Source organism: Malus domestica, chromosome 14 (assembly GCF_042453785.1).
Source record: "Malus domestica chromosome 14, GDT2T_hap1".
Taxonomy (NCBI): Eukaryota; Viridiplantae; Streptophyta; class Magnoliopsida; order Rosales; family Rosaceae; genus Malus; species Malus domestica.
Genome location: NC_091674.1, coordinates 7,515,751 through 7,542,272, shown reverse-complemented (window position 1 = coordinate 7,542,272; position 26,522 = coordinate 7,515,751). Strand labels below are relative to the sequence as shown.

At 42.0% G+C, this 26,522-nt stretch overlaps 2 protein-coding genes across 3 annotated transcripts; both read left to right on the top strand.

The window, feature by feature from the left end:
* Positions 1-2,247: 2,247 nt before the first annotated feature.
* On the top strand, positions 2,248-7,178 carry LOC103454383 (carboxyl-terminal-processing peptidase 3, chloroplastic-like). Of its 2 annotated transcripts, XM_008393980.4 has the most exons (12): positions 2,248-2,657; positions 3,317-3,398; positions 3,639-3,769; positions 3,970-4,056; positions 4,367-4,445; positions 4,839-4,927; positions 5,059-5,094; positions 5,232-5,351; positions 5,521-5,607; positions 5,715-5,864; positions 6,219-6,326; positions 6,665-7,178. In XM_008393980.4, the coding sequence occupies exons 1-12, from the start codon at positions 2,334-2,336 to the stop codon at positions 6,914-6,916; spliced, it is 1,545 nt and encodes a 514-aa protein (XP_008392202.3). In that variant the 5' UTR covers positions 2,248-2,333; the 3' UTR covers positions 6,917-7,178. The 2 variants fall into 2 exon arrangements, with proteins under 2 accessions (XP_008392202.3, XP_070668375.1); XM_070812274.1 differs by lacking the exon at positions 3,970-4,056.
* Positions 7,179-21,700: 14,522 nt separating this feature from the next.
* Positions 21,701-22,828, top strand: LOC139191133 (uncharacterized). The gene has a single exon (XM_070811688.1). It carries the CDS (start codon positions 21,701-21,703, stop codon positions 22,826-22,828), a length of 1,128 nt encoding a protein of 375 aa, XP_070667789.1.
* Positions 22,829-26,522: the final 3,694 nt, after the last annotated feature.

Sequence of the window (26,522 nt, the reverse complement as noted above, 5' to 3'; positions counted from 1 at the left end):
CCACCTAAGATGGTAAAGAAATGGAGTAATGCTATTCTTACCACAATTTTATACCACATTTCTTTACCATCTTAGGTGGCACATGAGTTGGACAAGCCACATCATTTAATTTCGCTTTCAAATTTTCTTGTTAATTAAAACAGTTAAATAAGGAAAATTGCAGACTTCAGGGTTAATAACTTAATTGGGTATGAACCCTAATCCGATAAACATTTGATTTTAACTCCTAATTCTCATGAAAGCTAATAGGCATTATTTAATGAAATAATCATATGAAATCCTTCTTTTAAACCACACAAAAAATTTTGAAAAGAAAAAAGGAAAAAAATCATGAGATGAAAAGCCATGGAGTACCAATGAAGATTAGAGACGGAAATACTTGGAGGGGAAAGAGGATTGGGGCTACGAGGTATAAGCCTGGAGATAGAAATCAATGGTGATTATGGTATACGCACGAATTCTATAAAGCTTGATCATAATCATGGAAATAAATAGAAATCAATAAAAAACTGACATGAAAGAGAAATGGAAAGGAAGAAGCAGAATTGAAAGGGAAAGGAAGAAGGAGACTGCTCTATACTACAATCATCATTTAATTAACCAGTTTTTTTATTAATTATTGATTTATTGAATAGTTTTTAATTGAAATTAAATGCTAATTAATTTAAATGATGTGGTTGTCCACATCAAATGCCACCTAATGTGGTATACAATTATGGTACAAAAACAAGATAAGAATAGCATTATTGAACGAAATGTGGTATAAAATTGTGTTAAGAATAGCATTGCTCTTTAACAATTATTAAAAAACAAGAGACCAGTTTACATGAGTGCAACGTCGTGCAAATTATATGATTTTATGTACAAGTGTCTTTCTACATGTTTGTCATTGGTTCTTAAATGCTACATGCAATTCACCAAATTGTAAAGGCAAATGCTTTGAATGAAGGAAATAAATTTAGAATTTAGACAAAAGTCAAAATTTGTAAATTGACATGCATCAATTTATTTATTTTTTGCTTGGACTTATGAATATAGAAATTTAGACTTTCTGTTTAAGAAAAAAAAACATTTTGGGACTCAATTTCCCAAGTTTAATTTTATGTAAATAGTTTTCAAAATTTCTATGAGTGAGAATTTAAAAACAAAAATATAAAAAAAAACTCAACCATGAGTGGTCACCATCATTACCACATACCTTTGCCACCGCCACCATCACCGCCGCCACTACCACCACCAACCACCACCGCCGCCTCCACCCACTATCATCATCGCCATCACAAATGCTGCCGCAACCACATAATAGCCACATACGTTGTCGGCGCTGTCGTTGCCGTCAACCCCACCCACAATCATCACCTTCGCCGCCATTGTCAACTATCATCACTGTCGTCGCCACCACGATTACTAGTACATTTCCTAACTATAATCTAATTTTATATATTAATGACTCTATACACACATTAATTTTATATTTAAATTCCATTGTTCATACCAAGGTTCTAAAAGTCGCTAGGCGCTAGTCGGGCGGCGGGCTGGGGCCTAGCGCCTAGGCGGCTAGGCAGGGCCTAGGCGGGCGCCTAGGCGGACTAGGCGGATTTAAGTAAATCTATCATATTTCAGGTAAATAAGTGTCTGCTTCTACTTGAAATATATATAATTTCATCGTAAACTACAAAATAGAATGCATATATATCATGAAGTATTGGAACATAATGAAAACATGTGAAATAAGGATACAATGTTTGTTCATTCAAGTATGCAACAAGTCTCTTACAATTTATTGGAAAAAAACAAAATGCAAAATGAAAGTTATGTATTTTCTGTCTAAGTGAGTTGAAACCTAGGCGGGTCTAGGCGGGTGCCTAGGCGAGCTAGGCGGGTGCCTAGGTGGTCTAGGCGGTGGGTTGGGGCCTAGGCATTAATCAGGGCGGTGGGCTGGGGCCTAGCGCCTAGGCGGGGCCTAGGCGGCGCTAGACGGGGATTTTTAAAACAGTGGTTCATACATTCTGAAAAATAAAATATCTTCATTTTCCCCAATCAAACAGAGTGTAAAAGTCATTCTATAAATACAATGAGAATGGAAACAGCCAAAGAGAAAATTCCAGGAACTCCATTTTCACCAGAAAGAAAGGAAATAACTTCACGAATCTCCTTGTCCTCCTACCATGTACACGTGTAGCAAACCCTGCTGTATCTATCTCAAGCCACGCAAAATAAAGATTCATATGGACCCATCAGAATCCCAACAAAATATAACGGTCAATAATATTCAGCCCTCTTCCTCTGTATATGTCCCTCAAAAAACAAAAACTAAAAAATAGAAAAAAAAAATGGAGCCTCTCTGCCGAAACTTGGATCTCAAACCAGCAACTTTCCCACCAATTTCACCAAGATTCCCAAAACCGATTTCGCTGTCACTGCGTTCTCCTCGGTTTTCGTGCTCGGATCGCCAGGTGACCAAGAAATGGAGGGTGTCTGTTGGCAATGCTAACTCTGAAGCTAAGTTTTCCAGTCAGGAGTTGGTGAGGGCAATTGGAAAAGGGTTGCTCGCATTTGCCGCTGCCGCTGCTGCAAATTATGCTGTTGTTTGTTGTGATTATCCGGCAATGGCGGAGTCTCTGACGTTGGCTTTTCCGGTGTCACGCACTACTGAGGTGATTGATTTTGTTCTCTTATTTCTGACCACTCACCAGTACTAATCAACTTGTGAGTTTAATTATGTATGTATAGATAACCTAGATGATATGCATGTTTAACTAAAGACAAGAGTAAAAAAACTGCAAACCAAATTCATGAATAATTAAGTATGCAGATTAAGAAAAATGGACAAGAAAAAAAGACGACTTCTTTATTCAATACCAATTAAACATATTTTTTTCTAAGAATACAAGAATCTGACATCTGACAATTGACATATTAAATTTCCTTATGTACTGAATCACTCTTAATGGTACCGAGGCCTTTTGTGATAAAAACCTCACCCTTGCCAGGTAGGAAGATTCAAATTGGGGACGATATCAGTGTGGTTAGTGGTGGGCTTCTAACCTGTGTTTCAAAAATCTTCACAAGGTTTTCATGTTAAATCAGATTATTGGTTTTTTACATTACTTAATGTTTATTTGATTGATAACCAGGTTTTCCTAATTTAGTTAGATTTCTTTCACTCATCAATTTGTTACTGTGTGTTTCTACTTTTTGCCACAGAACATAATACAGTTATTGCTCAGTTGGTTGTTCTTAAGTCATATTTTGACTGTACTTGGATCACAAATTTGATGCCAACGACTAAGTCAATAAAGTTTTTGTTTGTCAGTTGAATTCAGTACAAAGAACTCTTGTGGAGACTTGGGGTTTGATTAGGGAAACATTCGTAGACCCGACATTTAATCATCAAGGTATTGCTGTCTTTTATCCTGCTTTTATCTAACCGAGGATTAACGCACAATGCACACCAATGGTTGAATTGAACTTAAAGTTTATTTATACTCCACTGATTCTAATGTTCAAGTTCTAATTTTTGAGTACTTCGGTTATTTTCAAGAAATGAAACTGCTATAGTATTTGGAACTTCAACTTGTTTTTTCCTCCCATTTTGGGGTTTTCTAGTGTTGAAGATGTGAATTCTTTTTCTGTAGACTGGGATCAAAAGTTTCAGCAAACGATGACAGAAATGTTTCCCCTTAAGTCTGCTGATGCAGCATATATGAAAATCAGTGGAATGCTATCTACTCTTGGCGACCCCTTTACGCGGATCATCAGTCCCAAGGTCTGCTTTTTTACGTGGATGCATTCCATCTCTCTGCTATTTCACTCTCACTTTGGTTAAGCTGGCAATTGCTATACAGAATTCTTTGAACAATTCAGTTTAATCGTGATATGATCACATTAGCTAATGTTTAACTGTATATGTCTAACTTGAATAAAAAATAGTTATAGCTATCAGCTAATTACGATTTTCACTCACAGGAATATGAAAGTTTTCGTATTGGAAGCAATGGAAATCTACAAGGAGTTGGCCTTTTCATAAATACTGAACCAAGAACAGGCCATTTGGTTAGTAAGAGGCCAAATTATGCTTTTCAATTCAAATTTTTTAGCAAGTAAACATATGGAAAACTGATACATGCAGTTCCTGGGATATATGGTTTAGTCAAGCGATTAAGACAGTTAACGAATCAATGATGTTTACAAGTTCACTCATAGTTTGACAAACTATACATTGTTCTAAAAAATTTGCAAAAACCTATTTCAAAATTTATCATGTATTTTTCGAAGCTTAGTAGTTGTTTATTATATAGTATTGACTTTACAATTCCCTTATTAAGCTGTTCATCTGGTAGATGATTTTTATTGGACATTGCAGGTTGTTTTGTCTTGTGTAGAGGGTGGCCCAGCTGCTCGCGCTGGTTTACATCAGGGAGATGAGTTGGTTGAAATTAATGGTACATCAAACTTCCAAACATTTGATATTTATTTTGTGACGCTGGAAATGAAAATATCGTATTTGGTAGTCGAATTGTACCTTGCATTGCATACAATCTGCGGATTCAAATAATCAAAATATATTAAATTCTTTATGGAGCAAGCCTGCTCAAGTGAAATCACGTTGTTGATTAGTAAAACTGATATATGGAACTCGCCACTGAATTGTTTTGCTCCTTCAAATTTACCAAATTCTTCTTTGGACTATAAAATTAAAAATACTTAACTAGTTTTTCAATGCAGGATGTTCCTTAATCAAGAGAATGTATTCCAAAATTTCAACTTTGTACTGTTTTTCTGTTTACGTTTTAGCTCACATTTCATTATCTCAAATACGGTCCTTATGACTTCAGGAGAGAAGGTGGATGGTATTGACATTGAAGTAGCCATACAGAAACTTAGAGGTCGAGTTGGAACAACAGTTACAGTAAAAGTTCACAGAGTAATAATCAGCTCTCTTTGTTTTCAAGTTGTAGCAGAAATTAGTATTTGTGATGTATTGACTTATCCTGTAGAGTATGGCCAGCAATTGCAAATTGCTTTAGATAACTAATTTCACATTCTGTTTCCCAGGGCAATGATTTCGCTGGAGATTCTAGTATAAAAGAGGTAATAGACCACCTATTGTATTGGGTTTCGTTGTGTAATACATTTGGTTTCTTTGTGTCGGTGTCAAGCAAGCGCATGTACTTGATTAACAATGGGTTTTGGTAAACCAATCTGAAAAATGACCCATCTGATTGAAGGTGAAACTACCTCGTGAGTACATTAAGCTTTCCCCGATTTCAACTGCTACCATCCCACATAAAACCCCAGATGGACGTTTAACGAAAATGGGTTATGTGAAGTTGTTAGCCTTCTCTCAGGTAATTCTTACTTTCACTTTTCTGTTAGCAATGCAGAAAATAAAAATCCACCTTTAAAGAAGTAAAATAATTGCTTCCGCGCATGGAATCATGGTCATATAATTGATTATCAATTGTTGCTTTTATCACATATTATATGTTTTTACAGCCCTTCATTCTATTTTGGCAGACTGCTGCAGCTGATATGGAAAATGCTATTAATGAAATGAAGAGTCAGGGTGTACACTCATACATACTGGATTTACGGAACAATCCGGTAACCTTTTCATCCTCATTTACCTAAAAAAAGCTTTCTACTAGCTCATTTTCCGAACCTTTTGGTGGTTACTCAGTGTGTTTCTCTTTTCCAACTAAATTCTTCAGGGGGGACTGGTAAAAGCTGGACTTGATGTTGCACAAATTTGGCTAGACGGGGATGAAACTCTAGTGAATACAATTGATCGGGAAGGCAATCTTTTACCCATCAACATGGTCAATGGGCATGCTATAACACATGATCCACTTGTTGTGCTTGTAAGTTTTGAACTTTATATGTAAATTTCATTCTAGTAGGAAGCCATATGAACACCTGTTGACATGTTCTTATGAGCTTTTCATCCGAAAAGTATGCAGTTTCTAAAAATTAGCATGTTCATCTTTTTTTTTTTTTTTCTTCAGAACTGTGCAGTCTGTGTAACATTATGCCAAAGCCCTTTGTTTTCTCAATTTTGCTAGATACTAAGTTTTTTGTTTACAATTGCAAATAATACGTTCTCTCTCATGAAAATTGATATATGCGCAAAATGTCAAAATTTGTCACACGAATAGTTGTTTCTTCTTTATCTTCATATTCACAATGGCTTCCGAATCTTCTACTATTCGAAACAGGTTAATGAGGGCAGCGCGAGTGCAAGTGAGATTCTGGCAGGGGCACTACATGACAATCGCCGAGCCACTCTTGTGGGGCACAGAACCTTCGGAAAAGGAAAAATCCAGGTAGCCGGTTCTTCTAAAGCACGAAAAATTTAATGTAGCTAATTACATCAACAATTCAAGCTAAGGTGCACAATACAAATTTAGCTCCATTTCCAAGTTACAAACTTCCTAGGTAGCTGAGCTACGATGCCTTTCTTCTCTGCAAGAACCATAGCTCTTGTTTTTTCATTCAGTGAACTAAAAGTAATATGTTATCTCACCTACAATGACCACTGCTACACTTACTCTAAATTTATCATGGTAAAAAACCCTGTCATTGTTTTACTATTCTACATCTTGATCAAGTCTCAAATTAGTGGCTATGGTGTTGCTTGTTTCCCAAATGCTCCTTCCTACAGAGTGTCACAGTGCTACATGATGGATCAGCTTTATTTGTCACGGTGGCTAAATATTTATCGCCAGCGCTTCATGACATAGACCAGGTTGGCATTGCACCTGATGTTCAATGCACAACTGAAATGCTCAATTCTCCCAAGGAATCGACGTCGAAGGAGAAGAGCTCAGTCTCATCATCTCTAGAAGCAGATTCATGTGTCTTGGTAGCCGAACATGAATTGGACATTCAGGAATCCAAAGGCACTGCTTCTTGAAGACAGGATCATGCAGTAATTTAAATTTGTCTAGCATAGGAATTGACGGTACAGATGTGAAAAAAAAAATGAAATAGAACAGGGTCTGCTTATACTTGCCTTTCCACATCGTGTGCAGGCAAGAGGTACAAGGTTAAATAGGTTACAGTGTACTGATCCAAAATTTCAGATGCGTAATTTGTGCGTAATTCCTTCTTTGTTTTATGTTTTTTAAGATACAATGATGTATTTATACTAAGGGGAAATAATTTATGTTAAGCTACGTAATGAGCAGCTACAATGAATTGATATCAAACTCGTCATACATGAAAGTCAAATCTAAGACCTATTTAACTGTAAGAAGAATACCTATTGACAGTAATACTACGTGGCTACTGAAGGACTTATTTTTAGCTTTTTTTAGACATGTCAATTGTACTCTACACAAATTCTTGCCCTACTCATAATTAACACTTCATTATGTATCACATTAATCCATGCGCTCTTCGTTTGTGTCCCATTTTACTCAGTCTGCCACTGAGTTGAGAAAAACGTTAGTTTACTTAAGTGGCATGAGCTCTTTGATCATTTCAATAATGAATATTAATAGGTTAAGGATATTGAAATCAAGAAACTAAGCCATTTAGAGTTGTCAGGAATAAAATTTGTAGTGATTTAGGTGGGGGTTTTTGTTTTTTGATTTTCATGCCAGAGTGATTTTTGTTGTCTCAGATGCCCTAAATGTGAAAACAAGTTGAAAATTCTAAAGGGACCATGCCTCGCCAACGAAATTAATGTTTCTTTCAACTTAGTTGACGAAACGGAGTAAAAAAGGACACAAAAAAATATTACAAGTGGAGTGTTAAAAAGTGTATTCTCGGTTATGTTACATAAATTAAGAGTTCTTGACATTCACTCTTCAACTTGAGAGGAGTATTAGAAAGTGTATTCTCAGTTTGGAAGTTTTCATGTAATTGATTTGTAATTAATTTTGTTTGTGTTACTATTGTATTCCCGGATTGGAGGATTCTTTATTGTACAAGAAAAAACTCTTGTCTATATCGTTAACAAATCAATAAAATTATTGAGTTGTGCTAAATACAAATTTGTACAGTAGCTGGCCAAAAAGAAGAAAATGAGAGGTGTCAGTGTAGGTGTGAGGCGACGCTACTTTGACAGGTTGGAGTTGCGTTAGCCACTTTTACTCAAACATCAAGACTTTTTGGCTGGCTGGCTTCTTGTGATTTGTTCACACTAGTAGTTTGGATTGTTCATAGGTGCATTGGTTGCGAGGGATGGGGATTTTCTCCTCATTCTCTTTATGGGGATCATATATTGTGCGATTAATTTTTGTTAGATACTATTTATGTTTAATTTTAAATAAAAAATTTCAAATAATTTTTTACCGTATAATATACGAGAAATAGTTAATTAGAATGTAAAGATCTTTAAGATTCCTACAATTTGAATCCTGATGAAATCCAAATCTGTCGTCAAGGACCACACCAATTAGCAATTACCAAACCTCGTGTGGGAGGCCAATAATTCGGTTTGATTATTTGCCTTACATAATTGGCAGCGTCATCATGAGTTGGTTCTTTCAGATTTGGATTCTCTCCGAGGCAACTGGTCGGGATCCTCCTGATCAGTGTTTGTGGAAATCCAACGGCTACAATTATTAAAACTTTTAGAAGGCCTCCTATTTGTAGTCGTTGGCTAAAAATCCAACGGTCCACGAACATTGGTCAAGGGGATCCCGACTAGTTGCCTCAGAGAGGATCCAAATCCGATTCTTTCTTAAGTTAAGTTGGACATTGGGGAGCCACATATAATATCAATTTCGTTCTTTCTAATGGCATGTTCAAGATTTGAATAATGAATTATATATTCATCCAAATTAAAATTCGATTGGTTGGCCACATAATATACAGTTTATCAGTATTTATCTTCACTTGTAAATGAGAGGTTTTTAGGTTCGATTCTTGCAAAATACAAATTTGAACCACATTATTGCTAGCTCATTATGAAACTTAATCTACTCCCCTCTTTTTAGTGTACATAAATTCGATGAGTTGTGTGGATGCAAATTTCCGCCGTCTTCAGTCTTGACGAAAATGCACCTGCAAAATAATTAACACCTTTGATCAGAGACTTAAGCCTCATGCGCCCACGAGGTGGGGGGGGGGGTTAGGTGAACGGATCTCCGATGCCTAAGTTAGTTTCTTTGAGAGAGTAAAGTGTTTTGAGGCTTTTTAGGGTTGTCCAAAGCTCTAAGAAATTGGTAGAATATGAAGTATTTATAGGGCTAGGGTCGGCTATTTAGGGTTTTAATGGAGAAAATATTCTCTAAATATTCCCAAGATATTTAATAGGAGATAATAACTTGTGATAATAGGGCAATAATCCTTAATTGGTTTGAATTAGGATTACTTACTTGATTGAAGTCAATCTTCAATTAGGAATGTATTAAAGATAGGATTTGGGTAATTAATCCTTATCTTTAATTCCTTGCCATGGGTAGGTAAGCTGTGGGCAGTTGTGTTCAGCTGCTGAGTCCTCCAAGGATGTGAGCTGCGCGTGGAAGAATCTGAGAAGCCTGCTCATTTATTAAGGGCAATCTTGTCCTTCTTGAATAAAATTCCACGTGTCGCCACTAGAATTTTTGGGATTATTTTTGGCTCCACAAATGCCCCCACACCTACTGTGATGCACGCATGGATAGGGCAGTAGGTGTAGAAATCCCAAGTTGCTTGGGTTTGTAGAGTTGTTTCCCAATTTTAACTTGATATTCTTCCTTGATTGGGAGATAGATTTCTTCTAGAAAAAGGAAAATAATTGCCCCCAATACCTATTTAATTTTGCCTTAAGCAGGGGATTAAATAAATTTGGAGAACAATCATTATTCCAACAAGAAAGAAAAGCCGGAGGATATTTTTTCTTCCCCCTCCCCTAGCGTTCTTCTTTTCTTGCCCTTGCGAAAAGTCGTTTCTTGTTGTCCTTCTTCTTCTCCGTGCCGCGCCAAGGTAAGAAAAATTTGAATTTTTTCTTCTTGAATTTTTGGGAGCCTTAGGCTTGAAAAATTGGCTCAATGGGTGTCCTGGTTGTTAGTGACACACGACATGGATGCCGTGGGTTGCTGTACATGAAAAGGTAGCATAGTGATGCAGCATAGGGTGAGCTGGCGCAAGCCAGGTGGTTGACGAGAGGGAGAGAGAGATCGGCATGGGCCGAATCTCTCTAGCTGGTGCATTGAGCTTGGGCTCGTTGAAGATTGGAGAGGCCGGCTCGGGCCGGTCCTCTTGCTGATGCATGCGGCTTGGGCCATAAGGCCTGGGCTTGCCTTTTGGGGTGCTTAGCGCTTGGAGGAGGAGAAAGGAAAGGGGCATGGGCCTCCATTTCTGCTGGGCTGCGTTCGCGCGGCTTCTGTTGGGCCATATATATATGCACACATCTTTTTTATTTTTTATTTTTTATTTTTTGTTTGCAAGGTGCTTTATAAATATTTCCTTCGTCCTTTTTTTTTTTTGCAGAGACTTTGAGATGTCTTCCTCTGATCGCAAAAATAACGAATATCCTCCACCTTTGTACCGTCAAGGTGGTTCTTTTGGCAAGGTGGGTTACTTCAAGGCTGCGCATGTGAAGATCAATTTTGATGAGCTGTTTAGGGATTTTCTTGAGGCGTACAAGCATGCGATTCCGTCTGGGGTTCGCGTCAAACGAGTGAGAGATGATAGTGGCCATGAACCATGTGGAGAGAATGCCTTTGCTAAGAAAAGAGCCATCAAATTCCATTACTTTGTGTTGGAATTCACTTTTCCCATGCCGCGTCTTTTCCAGGAGGTGATCTACTCCATGAAATGCGCGTCTGCTCAGTGCTCTCTAAATGCAGTTCATGGGATGGTGGGATTTTCGAACTTAAGCAGGTTCTTTGACCTTGGCTTGACCATAAATGAGTTTTGGTATTTCTTTGAGATTGGCCATAAGGAGGGTGTGGGGCAGCTAAGGTCTCGCCATAGGTTGTTCAATGCTTCTAGCAAAGGTGATCATGGCTGGGCGAGAGACATCTTGGAGGTGAGCGGAGAGTGAGAGTTTGACTCTTTTCCTAAGTTGTGTGTCCCGACTACCTTTATTAGTGGTAAGTGAACTGCTTCATCATTGTCCTGCTTGAATTTTTGTTGAGCTACTACATGACTTCAATTTATTGATCGTTTTTCTTACTTTGCGTAGATTCGGAGTTTGGCTCAACTCCAAGGACTTCGGCAGATATGAAGAAAATGCACGTCGCCTTGGGCATTCTTGCTGAGTACCGTGAGTGGCGCTAGCTGCTCAGCCCTCTTCGTGGGGAGAAATGTGGTATGCCTCCGAAGGAAGAGATAAAGCGGATAAAGGATGAGGCGTTGGCTCGCCCGATCACTGCTGTAAAGCCGGCTACCAATGAGGGTGGAAAGAAAAGATGTTCCTCACCTACTTGTGAGCCTTCAGCCGAGAGAAGCCAATGACTTATTATGTTACTCGTGGGAGCTCGTCTGCTGTCAAGAAGCTTATCATTGATCTAACTTCTCCCAAAGTGGTGAGGTAGACCGTCGACCCTAAGCCTATGAAACCTCCTGCTCCGAAGGCGACTACATTTATTGCTCAGAGACTTGCCCAGCAAAAGGGTTCGGTGGTGCCTCTGGTGTTTGGGTTTGTATCGAAGCATCCATCATGAGCTAAGTCTGAATCAGCTTTTGAGAGGCTCGTCGCTATAAAGAGCGGGAATGTGGATTATGCTTCTAAAGTAGTGCTTGGGCCCACTCCTCATTCTGTTGTGAATGACTCGTCTACTGAGAAGGGGAAATCTACTCGCACGGGCAGTTATGAGAGATCCACCGAGTCTGAGGCTGGAGAATTTCCTGAGGTTTGTGCGCTGCTGAAAGCTGACCTGCTTGAGGACGTTGATGCATGCGCTAAGCTGGTCACGAAGTGGCGCTTGCTTCTTGTTAGGCCAATTTCTACAAGCTTGGCTATGTAGACCATCTTCAAGGTAGGTTGTCGGATTATGAATTTTCCAAGAAGGACTTTGAGACCTTTTCCATATCTCCAGTAAATCTGCTTGATTTCTCATTTGAGGCTGCCTTTAGTGGAGCAGCTGAAGGTTAGGCAGTCCAGGCAGAGGTGGTTGAGGATGAGCTGATGGAAGCTTTAGCTGCTTGGAATGGCACGACTGCTGAAGGCACGACAGTCGAGGAACCAGTGGTTGCATAAGTTACTAAGGAGTAGTCTTTTTGCTTGGACTTAAGAGTTTTTCTTCTTTTCCTTTTTGTTCTGCTTTGCTTGAACTTTGTTGGCCTTCGATCCGGTTTATCAATATGCTATAAATTTAATAAACAACTTTCCTTGTTTTTGCTTCATGCTTCTATTTCGCCATATCTTTTGCAAAACTTTACTGTAGGACGGGCAGCTGGGTGAGATGCTTCAACGAAGCAGTTGATCTCATGTCGTCACTTAGGTTTTAGTTTTGGCTTTAAGGCTTCATGAGCCTTACCTGCTTGAAGCGTCTTGCAAAACTTTGCCATAGGATGGCCAGTTGAGTTGGCTACTCCGATGGAGCAGTTGACTCACGTGGTTACTTTAGGCTTTAGGTAGCTTCATAAGTTTTACCTGCAAGAGGAAAAAACGCGAGATTTTTAACTTATAGAATTGTTAGCCAAGCTCATGTTTCTCGTAGGAAGCAGATGAAGTCCGCGCGGCTACTGTAGTCATGGCACTCGACTTTAATGGCTTCTTGAGCCTTGGCCCTCATGGGGCTTGTTGCGATATTTTTGACTTATAGAGCCATCGGTCGGACTCGTGCTTCTCATAGGAAGTAGAGGAGGTCCGCGTAGCTACTATAGTCGTGACACTTAACTTTAATGGCTTCTTGAGCCTTGGCCATCCCAGGGCATGTTGCGAGATTTTTGACTTATAGAGTCGTCGGCCGGACTCGTGCTTCTCGTAGGAAGCAGAGGAGGTTCGCCCAACTATTATAGTCGTGGCACTGGACCTTAGTGGTTTCTTGAGCCTTGGCCCTCCCGAGGCATGTTGAGAGATTTTTGACTTATAGAGCCGTCAGCCGGACTCGTGCTCTTGTAGGAAGCAAAGGTCCGACTTCTCTAAGAAGCAGAGGAGGTCCGCGCAGCTACTATAGTCGTGATACTCGACTTTAGTGGCTTCTTGAGCCTTGGCCCTCCTGGGGCATGTTGCGAGATTTTTTACTTATAGAGCCTTCGGCCGGACTCTTACTTCTTGTAGGAAGTAGAAGAGGTTCCAAAACTACTATAGTCATGACACTCGACTTTGTCCCAAAAAAAATTAAACCATAGACCATTGGCCAGAAGCGCTGCTTACAAGTGAGCTGGTGAGTCCGCGTAGTCAAGGCAGACGTAAGTTCTAGCTTATGGGCTACCTTGGACTTATAGCCGTAGGGTCGTCGGCCAGGCGTCTTACTTACAGAAGTAGACAACTCGCGTGACCACTTCAGGCTTCATCCTTGGCTCTCATAGGAATTCTTTGGTGTGAGGTGCAGGCGAAGTCGCAGAGGCCATATCTTTCCGAGTCTCAACTTTGATCCCTCAGGTTGCTTGACTAGTATTGCAACACTTTAAAATCAAACCACTTTATGAAGATCTGCACATCGAGGACGGATCATCTTGTTCACACGAGATCTTTTATGGGCAGTTGTCCTGCACTTAACTGTCTCTTCCGGTTATAGACCCGGGTTTCGCGGAATTGAATCCTTCAGTTGGTTAAGTCCATTCCCGTGGAAGGACTAGTTTGGGCAATTCTGGGAGTTATCCGGCTCAGGTGGTCGCTGACATTAAGGGAAACTAAGCAGTCGTACTACCTATCCACATCTGGATATTCTGGATTCCCCATGTTTGAATGTGCAGAGGGCGTTTTCTACTTATCATGGGGGTCGTTATGCCATGTCTATAGGGCAGAGGACATCTTATGCCATGTCTGCAGGGCAGAAGGCGTTCTCACACCATGTCTGCTGGGCATATGGTGTTTTCACCATGTCTGCAAGGTAGCGGGTGTCTTGCGCCATCTCTACCGGGCAGATGGTGTCTTTCACCATGTCTGCAGGGCAGCGGGTGTCTTGCACCATGTCTGTAGGGCAGAAGGTGTTTTTCACCATGTCTGCAAGGCAACAGATGTCTTGCACCATGTCTGTTGGGCAGCAGGTGTCTTGTACCATGTCTGCCGGGCATATGGTGTTTTTCACCATGTTTGCAGGGCAGCGGGTGTCTTGCATCATGTTTGCCGGGCAGAGGGTGTCTTGGACCATGTCCGTCCGACAGAGGGTGTTTTCTGCTTATCGCAGGAGGTAATCAGTTTGTTTATACATTTGGCCCAGGCTTGCGAATTATTCCTTCAATTTTCATTGAAAATAGAAGCTTTTATTAACTTTGCTCATAGGCAATAATGTCATAACAATTAATCATCCTTGACATGTGAGGTCTCAGTCCTTCGAGCTGCTTGAGTCTTTGAAATTTTTGTCTTAAACATGGTCAAAGGGATGGTGGGAGGTCACACGTAGTACTTTCTCAGGTTGTAGGCATTCCACTACTTGTCGATTTCTTTGTCGTTCATAATGGTGAGGGTGTAGCTTCCCTTTCCGCCTACTCGGCTGATTTTGTACGGACTTTCCCAGATGGGTGCCATTTTTTTGGAGCATTCTCGTCGGGCGATGATAAAGGTTTTCCTGAGGACTAGGTCACCTGGCTAGAACTGCCGGATTTTTGTCTTTTTGTTGTAGTTGGAGATGAGATGTTGTTGATAGGCCGCGATGCGGGTGATAACCTTCTCTAGCTTTTCCTCTGCCAATTCCAAGTTGGTGGCCATCTTCTTTTCGTTCTACTCTAGGTTCAGCAGTACAATGCTGATGCTTGGCACTACAACAAAACTTAAAGCAAACTTAAAATACTCAAAACAGCTTAAAACAACTAAATAAACTTAAACTAGACACTAGGAATGACTCTGGACGAAAATTGACTTTTACTTGAATAAAAAAACTTAAAAACACAAACTAAAATATATTTGAAACACTTTGAAACAAGAAACTAAATGGGGGGTTTTGATTTGGATGAAGTTGAAACAAACAAACAAATATGAAAAACTAGACAGATTGTAAAACAAATTTGAGATATAAGATGAAGGATGGGATAGCTAGAGGCTTTTTCTCCACACATGACATGTATGCAAATAATTCGATTTCTAGTTACTATTTCATTGAATTATGAACGACAATGCTCTAAATTAACCGTGACATCACTAGTTAACTCTCAGATTTTCCTTGTTTTATTGGATTGGATGACATCATTCGACAATCTAAAACATTCTTCAAAAGTTCCCTACATGCCATCATAATAGAGATACAATCGAAGATCATTACGTTTAATGAAAATCATAAGCATTGACAAAGCACTTGCAACTATGACATCATGTCGCTTATGCTAGGAATTGAACTTAACGCGATCGTTTATAAGCGACCTTCAGTACATTTGAATATAAGTTTGTAATGATTATGTGAAACTTCTTTATATTCTAGCAACGGATTTATGCATGCTAATTAAGTGTCGACCCTTAATTAACAAATACAAATAAGTTATCAATCAAATAGTTAAGCCAATTGCATTCATGATTCAAGAGTTCATAACTAGAATTTATCAAATTATATTGCACACATAATCATGGCTTTGAAATCACCCATAGCCAAGAGGGGTTTAGCCACTCATATTTACAACAAAATGAAAGGAAATAAATTTAAACATTAGAAAGAAAAGAAAGAAAACACCTAAACGCTCCAACGATCCAAGTTGGACAGCAAGCACGTCCAAGCACTTTCCTTCCCTTCCTTTGCTATGGCACAAGGTGTTGGTGAGTGTTTGAAGGTTTGTTTGTATGGCGGAATGGATGTGAAGATGAATGGATGTGTTTGGATGAAGGTTGTGTTGAAATGGGAATGAATGATCTAACAAAGTATGAACTAAATTTATGTTACACACACTTCCTTTTATAGAGGAAGTGCATGGCAATGGAGATGAACATGGAGTGGTATAGCAATTGAGTGCAATGATGCATGAAATCTGAAATGATGGAGGGAACAAGGAATGGTGTAGCAATTGAGTGCAATGATTCAATGCAATGATGCATGAAATCGGAAATGATGGAGGGAACAAGGAATAGTGTAGCAATTGAGTGCAATGAGTGGTGTTTGAAATGATTCAAAGGTGAAAGTGAAGTGATGATGCAAAGGATGAGGGTAAAATGGAGTGGTGTTGCAGCTAGGGAACATGAATGATTGTGCACATGGTAGAGAAAGGAAAGGGAGATGGAATGATGCAACAAATGAGTTAATGGAGGGAACATGGATGATGATGCACGGCATAGGAATCCAAAGGGAATGCAATGGTGGTGCACGACAATGATGGAAAGGTGAATGGTGGAGTGACACCCCTTTGTGACTGAGCTCTTTGTCCTTTTTACATTAATTCTTCTTTCTCTTTAACACATTCCTAGCCTTTTTAGTCTTCAATTTCGTCCATCCACCTTGCTCCATGCATGTGCTATTCATTCTAAGCCCAAAACCTAGGATTGCCAGTACGTCTGCATGGGCATTTTCTGCTTGTGGAACTCAAGTGAGTGTGTATGCTTGGAACGTCGTTAGTTGTTCTTGTACCTTTTCGAGGTATCGGGCCATCCTTAGATGTTTTGCTGCGTACTCCCCTGAAGCTTGGTTGATGGTCAACTGAGAATCAGAATAGATTACGAGCTTCTTCACCGCTAGGTCTTTTGCCAATCAGAGACCTAGTAGGGCTTCTTACTCTGCTTTGTTGTTTGACGCTTTGAAGTTCAGAGTGATTGCCAGCTTAAGTATTGAGTCGTCTGGGCTAATGAGAATTAGGCCTGCTCCCGATCCTTGATGGTTGGATGATCCATCGACTTGCAAACACCAAAATTTTCCATCAGGTGGGGCAGGTACGGCTATGGCGTGCTTGGCTACCTTCGAGGCTCTTCCGGGCTGTGTTGCTGCATCATTCAGGCTTGGGGTGAATTCTGCTATGAAGTCTGTCAGTGTCTCGACTTTTATTGTCGTGCAGGGCTGGTGTGCTAGGCTGTATTGACCAAGTTCCAACAATCACTTCATTACTCACTGAAAAGCATCCGGTCTATGCAAAATTGATCGCAGTGGGTATTGGGTCATGACAATGACTGGAGGCCCTTGAAAGTAGGGTTTGAGCTTCCGAGCTATAACAACTAGCGCCAAAATTAGATTTTCGATCTTCAGGTATCTGGTTTCCGCATCGATGAGAGCTTTGGATGTGTAGAATACAGGCAGTTGGGCCCCCAGTTCTTTTCATATGAGGACATAGCTTACTGCTACTTCTGATATCGCCAAATAGATGTATAGGTTCTCCGCTTCTTCCAATTTGGATAGTAGTGGAAGTGATGTCAGGTGTTGTTTCAGGTCCTGAAATGCTTTTTCGCACTCATCATCCCATTGATCCTTTTGCGCCTTTTTGATTGGCTTGCATCGGTCGATAGATCGCAAAAGGAAGCGATTGAGTGTGGTTGCTCATCCGGTCAGACTTTGGATCTTCTTCAGAGTTGAGGGCGATTTCATGTCCAAGGTCGCTTTGATCTGCCTTGGATGAGCCTCGATTCCTCATTGGGTTACAAGGTACACTGAGAATCGGCCTGAAAAGACGCCAAATGTGCACTTGGCTGGGTTGAGTTTTATGTTGTACTCTCGAAGAATGGCAAAAGTTTCTACCAAGTTGCGAATGTGGTCTCACCACTGCTTACCTTTCACCATGATGTTTTCGACGTTGACTTCCATGGTGACCCTGATTTGCTTCTTGAACGTCAAGTTTACGAACCGCTGGTAGGTTGCTCCTGCGTTCTTAAGGCCAAAAGGCATGACCTTGTAGCAGTATGTGCCTCACTCAATCACGAATGCAATTTTTTCTTTGTCAGGCTTATGCATACAATCTAATTGTAGCTTGAATATGCGTCCAAGAAGCTGAGTAGCTGGTTTATGGATGTTGAGTTAATGAGAAGGTCGATTTGGGGAACCAGGTCATTGTCTTTAGGCCATGCCTTGTTGAGGTTGGTGTAATCCACACATACTCTCTATTTGCCCTCCTCTTTTTTCATTACTAGCACGACGTTAGCCAGCCATGCTGAATGTGCCACTTCCTCAATGAATTTGGCCTTCAGTAGTTTGTTGATTTCTGCCTCAATGATCGCTACTCGTTTGGGTATGAAATGTCACATTTTTTGGATCACAGGTTTGGCAGCGGGGTCGACATGCAGCTTGTGACAAGCTATCGCTAGATCAATGCTGGGCATGTCAGAGGGTGACCATGCAAAGACGTCACAATTTCCCTTAAGGAAAGCCGTGAGTTCTTCCTTCTCTGTTGGGCTCAGACATGAGCCGATTCTAGCTGTATTTTTCGGTTGGTGGGGGTTAAGAATGATGTTTTCGGCGTCCTCTTTGGGTTTCCATCTTGATTCATCTTCCAGGGCATTATCGACCTTAAAGCCATCTTCTTGACCTGTATGTTGTAATTGCTATTTCGCGGTGGTAGAGTCGTCTTTCTGCACTTCAACTGCTACTGCTGAGGTGAAAGATTTCTTCTTCGACTTCTTGAAAACTTGTACAACGCATCGCTTGGACATGGCCTGGTCACCTTTAATTTCTCTGACTGCTCATCCTGGATGTGAAATCAGATTTTCTGATACTTGGCCGAGGTCACAGCTCCAATCTTCACTAGTCAAGGTCAGCCCAATATCTCGTTATGAGGAGATAGGTCGCTGACAATCATGAAGGTCTGCTATGAGACAATTGACGAGCTGGTTACATTGAGTGTAATAGTGCCAATAGTAGATGAAGTAAGTCCGTTGAATCCGATTAAGACCTCTGCTTTGCGTTGGATCGTACTTTCCAGGCCTATCTTCTGGATGACTGACAGTTGTAAAAGGTTGACTGAGTTGTTGTTATCCACCATGACTATGTCAACGATAGCGTGGGCCAGTTGTACAGAAATCACCAAGGCGTCGTCGTGGGGAAAGTCTACTCCTTCAGCATTTTGCTCAGTAAAGCCGACGATTGGTCCAGGTACAGCATATATGGCTTGAACCTGATTGACCGATCTTACCTGCTAGATCTTCCTCTTCTTGGAGTTATTGGTAGCCTCCAGATGCTCTGATTCAGCAAAGATTTTGTTGATTCAGATTGTCTTGGTTGGGGGTTCGACATCGGCATTTGCTTCTCACCTTGGCAGGGCAGCCGGTCTGTCGATATACTAGTCGCACTTGCCTTCCTTCACGAGTTGCTCGGGTACCTCCTCCATGTGGTGCAATCATTGGTTGTGTGCCCAGGACCCCTGTGGAATGCACAAGACTTAGTCTAGTCCATCTTTGAGGTGTCGTCCTTTATAGGCGACGGCGGCTTGAACCATGGCTTGTCCTTGAGGTCGCGAAGGATTTGGTTAATCGGGACTGAGAACCTAGTGTACGACTTGGGCGCCGTGCCTTATTTTATTGGCAACCGATTCCTGCGCTTGTCTTCTGGCTTGTTTTTGATATTGAGCGGTTTATTGCTCGCCTTCTTCTGAGTCGGTTTCGCAGCTCTGCATAGTTGCTCAGGCGACTTCTGATAGTGCTTTTCCTCATCCCAGAGGGAATGCTTTTCTACCAAAGTATAAGAGTTTGCTAGGGATAGGTTCTCGCCTATAATCAATTCTCCAAAAAGCAGGTGATCTGCTGGGAGTCATTTTCGGAAAGTTGAGCATGTGATGCTATCATCGCATCAGACGATTTTCGCCTTTTCTGCTTTGAATCTTTTGACAAAAGTACGGAGTGACTCATTCGGGTTTTTTTTCATGCTGAAAAGGTGTTAGATCTTTTCTTGATCGAATGGTAGGATGAATACTCCTTAGTGAAAATCAAGGAAAGTTCATCGAAGTTCTGGATTGAACGTGGCGGCAAAGTGTAGAGCTAGTCTTGCGTTTCACCTGTAGCGTTGTGGCAAATATCTTGCACATAAGAGCATCATTATTGGCGTAGAGGGTCATGGCACTTCGATAGTGCATCAAATGTCTGTCCAAATCTTCATCTCTCCTAAACAAGATGAAATGTGGCGGGTTGAACTTCCGCGATGGTTCTATTTGCTCGATCTCATCTGTGAATGGTGACCTGCTCAAGTTGGCCACGTCTTTACTGAGGGATCGTCGGTATCCTGGATTTGTACTTGGTTGGGTAGCGGAGCCTCCAGCTACACCAGGTGTTGACCCGCTGGTCTATATTGCTCTTCAGCTAGTCCTGCTTGTCTGTACCATGGTTTCGATGCATGAAGTTCACATTATGCTGCACGCCGTCTTTCTGGACGGAGCCTGCCAGTGGAACTTGACCTAGACTGCTCACGCGCTCTTCTCTGGGCGTCATGCTGTAGACATCGAAATTTCGGTAAAATAAATGTTGATCAATAATTAAAATTTCAATGTTTATGTGTCACATAAATTTTACACATAGCATGTGACTAAACGAAAAATCAAAATAAATCGGAAAAGTCATCAAACAGGACACGTGTCAACACCTGGCAGAAATGATTTATTTCATCTAATTATTTAAATCCAAAAAATCAAGTTTTGGAATTCTATAAATAGGAGGCCAAGGCATTCATTTTGGGACACCAATTCATAACCAATTCACCTCATACCACAACTTTGAAGCTTTGAAACTCAAAAGCTCCTAAGCAAATCCTGAAGGATCAAGAGAGCTCTCTTCGTTCTTCGTCAAATCCTCATTCAAAATCAAGCCCCAACGGCCCTTGAAGAACTTCCGCTGATTCAAGATCAAGCCCCGACGGCCCTTGAAAAAAGTGTCAATCGTTCATCATTCGTTCATCCCTAGATCAAGCCCCGACGGCCCTTTGGATCCACGACGTCAACAAATCTGCACAACTGTTTATCCCAAGATCAAGCCCCGACGGCCCTTTGGACCAACAACATCAAATCCACCCATTGCAAAGATAGAATCAGAGGCTAAATTTGTAGAAGAGATTGTAACCCCTAAATCATCAATACAAATATTATTTTGTACACGTGTTTCTTGTCTCGTTCATCGCAGGAATTTCCGTGTTTTCAAATTTGGCACGCCCAGTGGGACCATCTCTACCTCTCATCTCTATCTTTGAATCCGCAAAAAGCACAAATGGCATCAAAGAAGGCTCAAGTTGTTCTCGCAGCCAATGCAAGGAACAAGAGCGTCATCACCGCAGGCGGTGTCATTTTGGGCATCACAACTCGAAGCAAGGCAAGAGCTCTTTCTGCCGCCTCTTCCACCCATGCATCAACTCCGCCGAAGGAACAAGAGCACCTGAGGCACGAACCCGTGATCACCCTGGCCTCGCTAAGGGCGCCAAGGAAGGAAAGCCCAATGAAGTACTCTGGTTGCATGCTTTCTGATGCCGACTTAAGCGGTAACTCAGCCATGTAAGTCATGACTACTGAAGCGACTTCAATCGATGAATAGCTGGCTCATATGAATGAAGCGATCGCAAGGCTAACACGGATTGTGGAAGAAAATGACCAGTAAATCGCTGCACTAGTCAACCAACTAGACGTAAAGCCCGACGTGAAAATCGGGCAAGGGGATGATTCAGTAAAGAAGGAAAACGACGAGGATGAAGAGACACCGGTGGAGAAAAGCGATGTGAAGCCGGAGCCAGGCCAAGCAGCGGCACTTATGGGATCTCTTTCTATCTAACAGCTGCAAGAGATGATCGCTAACACCATCAAGGCGCAGTACGAAGGGAGCTCACATACCTCATCGTTCTACTCAAAGCCTTACTCCAAGAAGATTGATGCCCTAAAGATGCCAAGGGGTTATCAACCACCAAAGTTTATGCAGTTTGATGGAAAAGGAAACCCGAAGCAACATGTTGCACATTTCGTCGAAACCTGCAACAATGCAGGGACGGAAGGAGATTACCTCGCAAAGCAGTTTATGCGCTCGTTAAAAGGAAACGCCTTTGAGTGGTACACAGACCTGGAGCCCGAATCCATCAACAACTGGGAACAGTTGGAAAGGGAATTCCTCAACCGCTTCTACAGCACCCGTCGCACCGTGAGCATGCTAGAGCTGACAAGCACAAAACAATGGAGGGTTGAGCCAGTCGTGGACTACATCAACCGATGGCGCAATCTGAGCCTCGACTGCAAGGACAGGCTCTCGGAGATCTCTTCGATTGAGATGTGCGTCCAAGGCATGCAATGGGGGTTACACTATATCCTTCAAGGCATCAAACCACGGACATTTGAAGAGTTAGCCACCCGTGCCCACGACATGGAGCTAAGTATTGCCCATCACGGGAAGAAAGAGCCAATCACCGACTTCAAGAAGGATAAGGTGTTTTCCCCAAATGTAGACAAGACTGGGAAGAAATCCCCCAAGGAAGCGTTCACCGTCAGCACTGCGCCCGTCAAGACCGCCTCCGCGCTTATCAAGATCTCATCCAAAACCAAAGCAAAGGAGATAAAGAAAAGTGAGCCCCCTCGCACCCAAGAAAGGTACAAAAGCACCTTGAGGGAATTGGAGCAGAAGGTATACCCTTTTCCTGACTCAGACATGGATGCAATGTTAGACGACTTGCTAGAAAAGAAGGTAATCGAGCTACCCAAATGCATGCGGCCTGAAGAAATGAATTGCATAAACGATCCTAAATACTGCAAGTACCATCGAATCGTGAGCCATTCTGTGGGTAAATGCTTCGTCCTTAAAGAGCTCATCATGAAGCTAGCACAACAAGGGCGAATCGAGCTCGAACCTCGAAGACACGGCCGCGACACATACTACTACAATTGCATTTGGATCTTTCGATCCCGTGCCTCTCCAAGCAGCACCTGACCATTCCTATCAATGCTCAAGTTACACGATACCTTCTGCGCAACCATCACCGGGGGCAAACGAATAAGATGCACATGCCGATGATGAAGAAGGATGGACATTGGTGACCTACAAAAAAACAATGAAACCAAAACCACAAGCCATAAGACAAAAGGTGGAACATGTGAGAAAGCACCGTCGCCGCAACAGTAGGAAGCCCAAAAGAAACGTAAAAGTTGATAAGCCAATGTATGCTGGGGAACCTATGGAGCAAGAGCCACGCATTCCTGTCTCATTGCATGAGTACTTCCCGAATGACTTCTTCCAACAGTGCACTATCGCTGCATGCCACATGGTCAAAGTAGAAATAGAAGAACCTTCAAAAGGCAAATATATCACCACTGAGGGAGAAAAAATTCTCACGTTCGAAGAAGGTCTGCCAACACACTTTAGCATTGAGGAAGCGTTACGATTACCAAAGAAGATGCGAATAGCATTAGCAGCGGTCTTGGAAAGTCCCAATAACCACGAAGTGCAAGAAAGCAAGAACGAAGGCTTCAAGCTTCGGCCACATGAATATGCCACATGCTGTGCCATCGAGGACACAATCCATTTCACCGACGAAGACTTGCTGCTAGGATCCAAGCCTCACAACCGTCATTTCTTCGTCTATGGGTACGTAAGGGAGCACAAACTCAACCGCATGCTTGTGGATGGTGGATCAGCCATAAACATCATGCCAAAGTCAACAATGACTACAATCGGCATCATGGCGGATGAACTGTCCTTAAGTCGTCTACTAATCCAAGGTTTTAATCAAGGAGGACAAAAAGCGATGGGCATGATCCGAGTGGAAATGACTATTGGTGAGCTCAAGTCAAGCACGATATTCCACGTGATTGATGCAAGAACTTCCTACGGTTTGCTCTTAGGAAAACCTTGGATCCATGCAAATGGAGTAGTACTGTCCACCCTTCACCAATGCTTGAAATTCTATCGAGAAGGACTGAAGGTGATCTATGGCAACACCAAACCATTCACTGAAGCCGAATCACATTTCGCAGATGCCAAGTTCTACATGGATGAAAACATGGCGCTCGAAGCTCTTCCAAAAGAGATCAAATCCACGGGTAAAGCAACACCTAAAAAGCTGGAGTGGCAAGCCATGACCAAGAAGCAAGAAGAAGAAGCCATGTCGTCTTCAAGCAAGAACGATGATGAGCTTGCTAAACCTGCAACAACCAAAGGGAGTAGGACGCCTTCAAATGTACTAAACACACCCATTTTCCAATACATCCCGATGTCAAGAAGAAAGAATGGTCAATCCCCATTTGAAACCGAAGCAAGCAAAGCCGATGCACAACGGTACATGGATAATGTAAAGTTGCTTAAAACGAATGCAGTGTTACCTCTGACACAGCTAAGCAACGCTAAGGTTGCAAGATTACCACAAGGCTTCGTAAAAGCTCTACAAAAGGGGTGGAACCAAGCTTTCTCCCAACCAAGAGGATCGAAGAAGGTTTTGATCCAAACGCCTACAAACTCATGTCAAAAGCTGGGTACGACTTCGCTTCTTCTTCGAATCCTGGAAAAAAGGTTTCAAACACCGTCAACAATAAAGAACATGACCTCACTGAGACTCAAAAGAAGTTGAAGAAGCATGGTTACGGAATTAACAACAACAAAGCTGGACTTGGCTTCGCACCAAATGCACCCGTGAAGATTTCAAGCAAAGCGAAAAATGCTAGCACTCAACACATTAGTGTGAGCATTGAACAAGATCGAGATGAGCCTAAATCCGCCCCTCAAACGCCAATCTTCGATAGGATGAAACGTTCAAGACCCAGAACGTCAGCCCTTGATCACATTGGTGGTCAAAACCGAACCTCCGTCTTCAAGATGCTTAACAGGCCAACATCCCGAAGCTCTATTTTTGAAAGGTTGTCAAAACTTAATAAGCAAAGCAACACGGCTAGCTCTCCTCCTCGTCAGTCAGCTTTGGAAAGACTTAAAGACAACATGAAGTTTTCTGGAAATAGGGAAACAACGTCAAAGGAAGAAAAGCTTGACAGGCTAGCAGAAAAAGGCGATATTCGAAGCTCAATTCCTTCAAGGATGAAGCGTCAACCAATCTTGGAGGTTGACGCAAATGGACCACTGATAGTAAGAAGGCGCACCATCATCCATACTGGACAATCTGCATACCAACAAACCCAAGAGGACGACACTAAAGAGAAAGTCCAAGATGTCTTCCACATCACGATCCAAGAAGGCAAAGAAGACAAGACCCCTGAAGAAGATGTCACTGCTGCACCACCACAACTTGAGGATGGGGGGCAAGCCACGGTTGACGATCTCAAGGAGCTCAACTTGGGCACAAAAGTGGCGCAAAAACCTATCTTTGTAAGTGCACTGCTAAGAGCAGACGAGATAGAGGAGTACTACCAACTGCTATCATAGTACAAAGACGTCTTTGCCTGGACTTACAAAGAAATGCTCGGCCTTGACCCTGTCATCGTTGTGCATCATCTTGCAGTCAAGCCTGGAACACGACCAATAAAGCAAACTCAAAGGCGCTATCGATCCGAGCTCATTCCACAAATTGAGGCAGAGATTGACAAGCTAATCGAAGCAGGATTCATTCGAGAGGTGCAATACCCCAAGTGGATCTCCAACATCGTCATTGTCCTTAAGAAATTTGGACAAATACGTGTTTGCGTAGACTTCCGGGACCTCAACGATGCTTGTCCGAAGGACGACTTCCCCTTGCCAATCATCGAAATCATGGTGGACACAACCACTGGCCACGAGGCATTGTCATTCATGGACGGCTCTTCTGGATACAATCAAATTCGTATGGCTCTCGAAGACGGGGAACTAACAGCATTCCGCACTCCAAAAGGTTCTACTGTTACAAGGTGATGCCCTTTGGTCTAAAGAACGCTGGAGCTACATATCAACGAGCAATGTAGAAAATCTTCAATGATATGCTACACAAGAACGTAGAATGTTACGTGGACGATGTGGTGGTCAAAACAAAGAAAAGATCAGATCACTTGAAGGATTTGCGAGTAGTGTTCGAAAGGCTGCGAAAATACAACCTCAAGATGAACCCGTTAAAATGTGCGTTTGGCATCACTTTCGGAAAGTTCCTCGACTTCATTATCAAGCACCGTGGTATTGAAGTGGACCAATAAAAAATCAAGGCCATTCAAAGCATGCTTGAGCCAAGAAACCTGCACGAGCTGAAAAGTCTACAAGGACGGCTTGCCTTCATCAGACGCTTCATCTCTAACCTTGCAGGGCGTTGTCAACCGTTCAGCCGACTCATGAAGAAGGATGTTCCGTTTGTATGGGACGAAGCATGCCACAATGCTTTTGAAAGCATAAAAAAGTATTTGTCAAGTCCACCTGTCTTGGGGGCGCCTGTGCCCAGGAAACCACTCATATTGTACATCACCGCTCAGGAAAGTTCAGTTGGAGCACTCTTGGCGCAAGAGAATGAATCCCAGAAAGAATGAGCGCTTTACTACCTCAGCCGAACCCTCACCGGCGCTGAGTTGAACTACTCCCCAATAGAAAAGATGTGCCTTGCCTTAGTGTTCGCCATCCAGAAACTCAGGCATTACATGCATGCTTACACCATCCACTTGGTTGCAAAAGCTGACCCGGTCAAATACGTCATGTCCAAACCCGTCTTGACAGGGCGACTCGT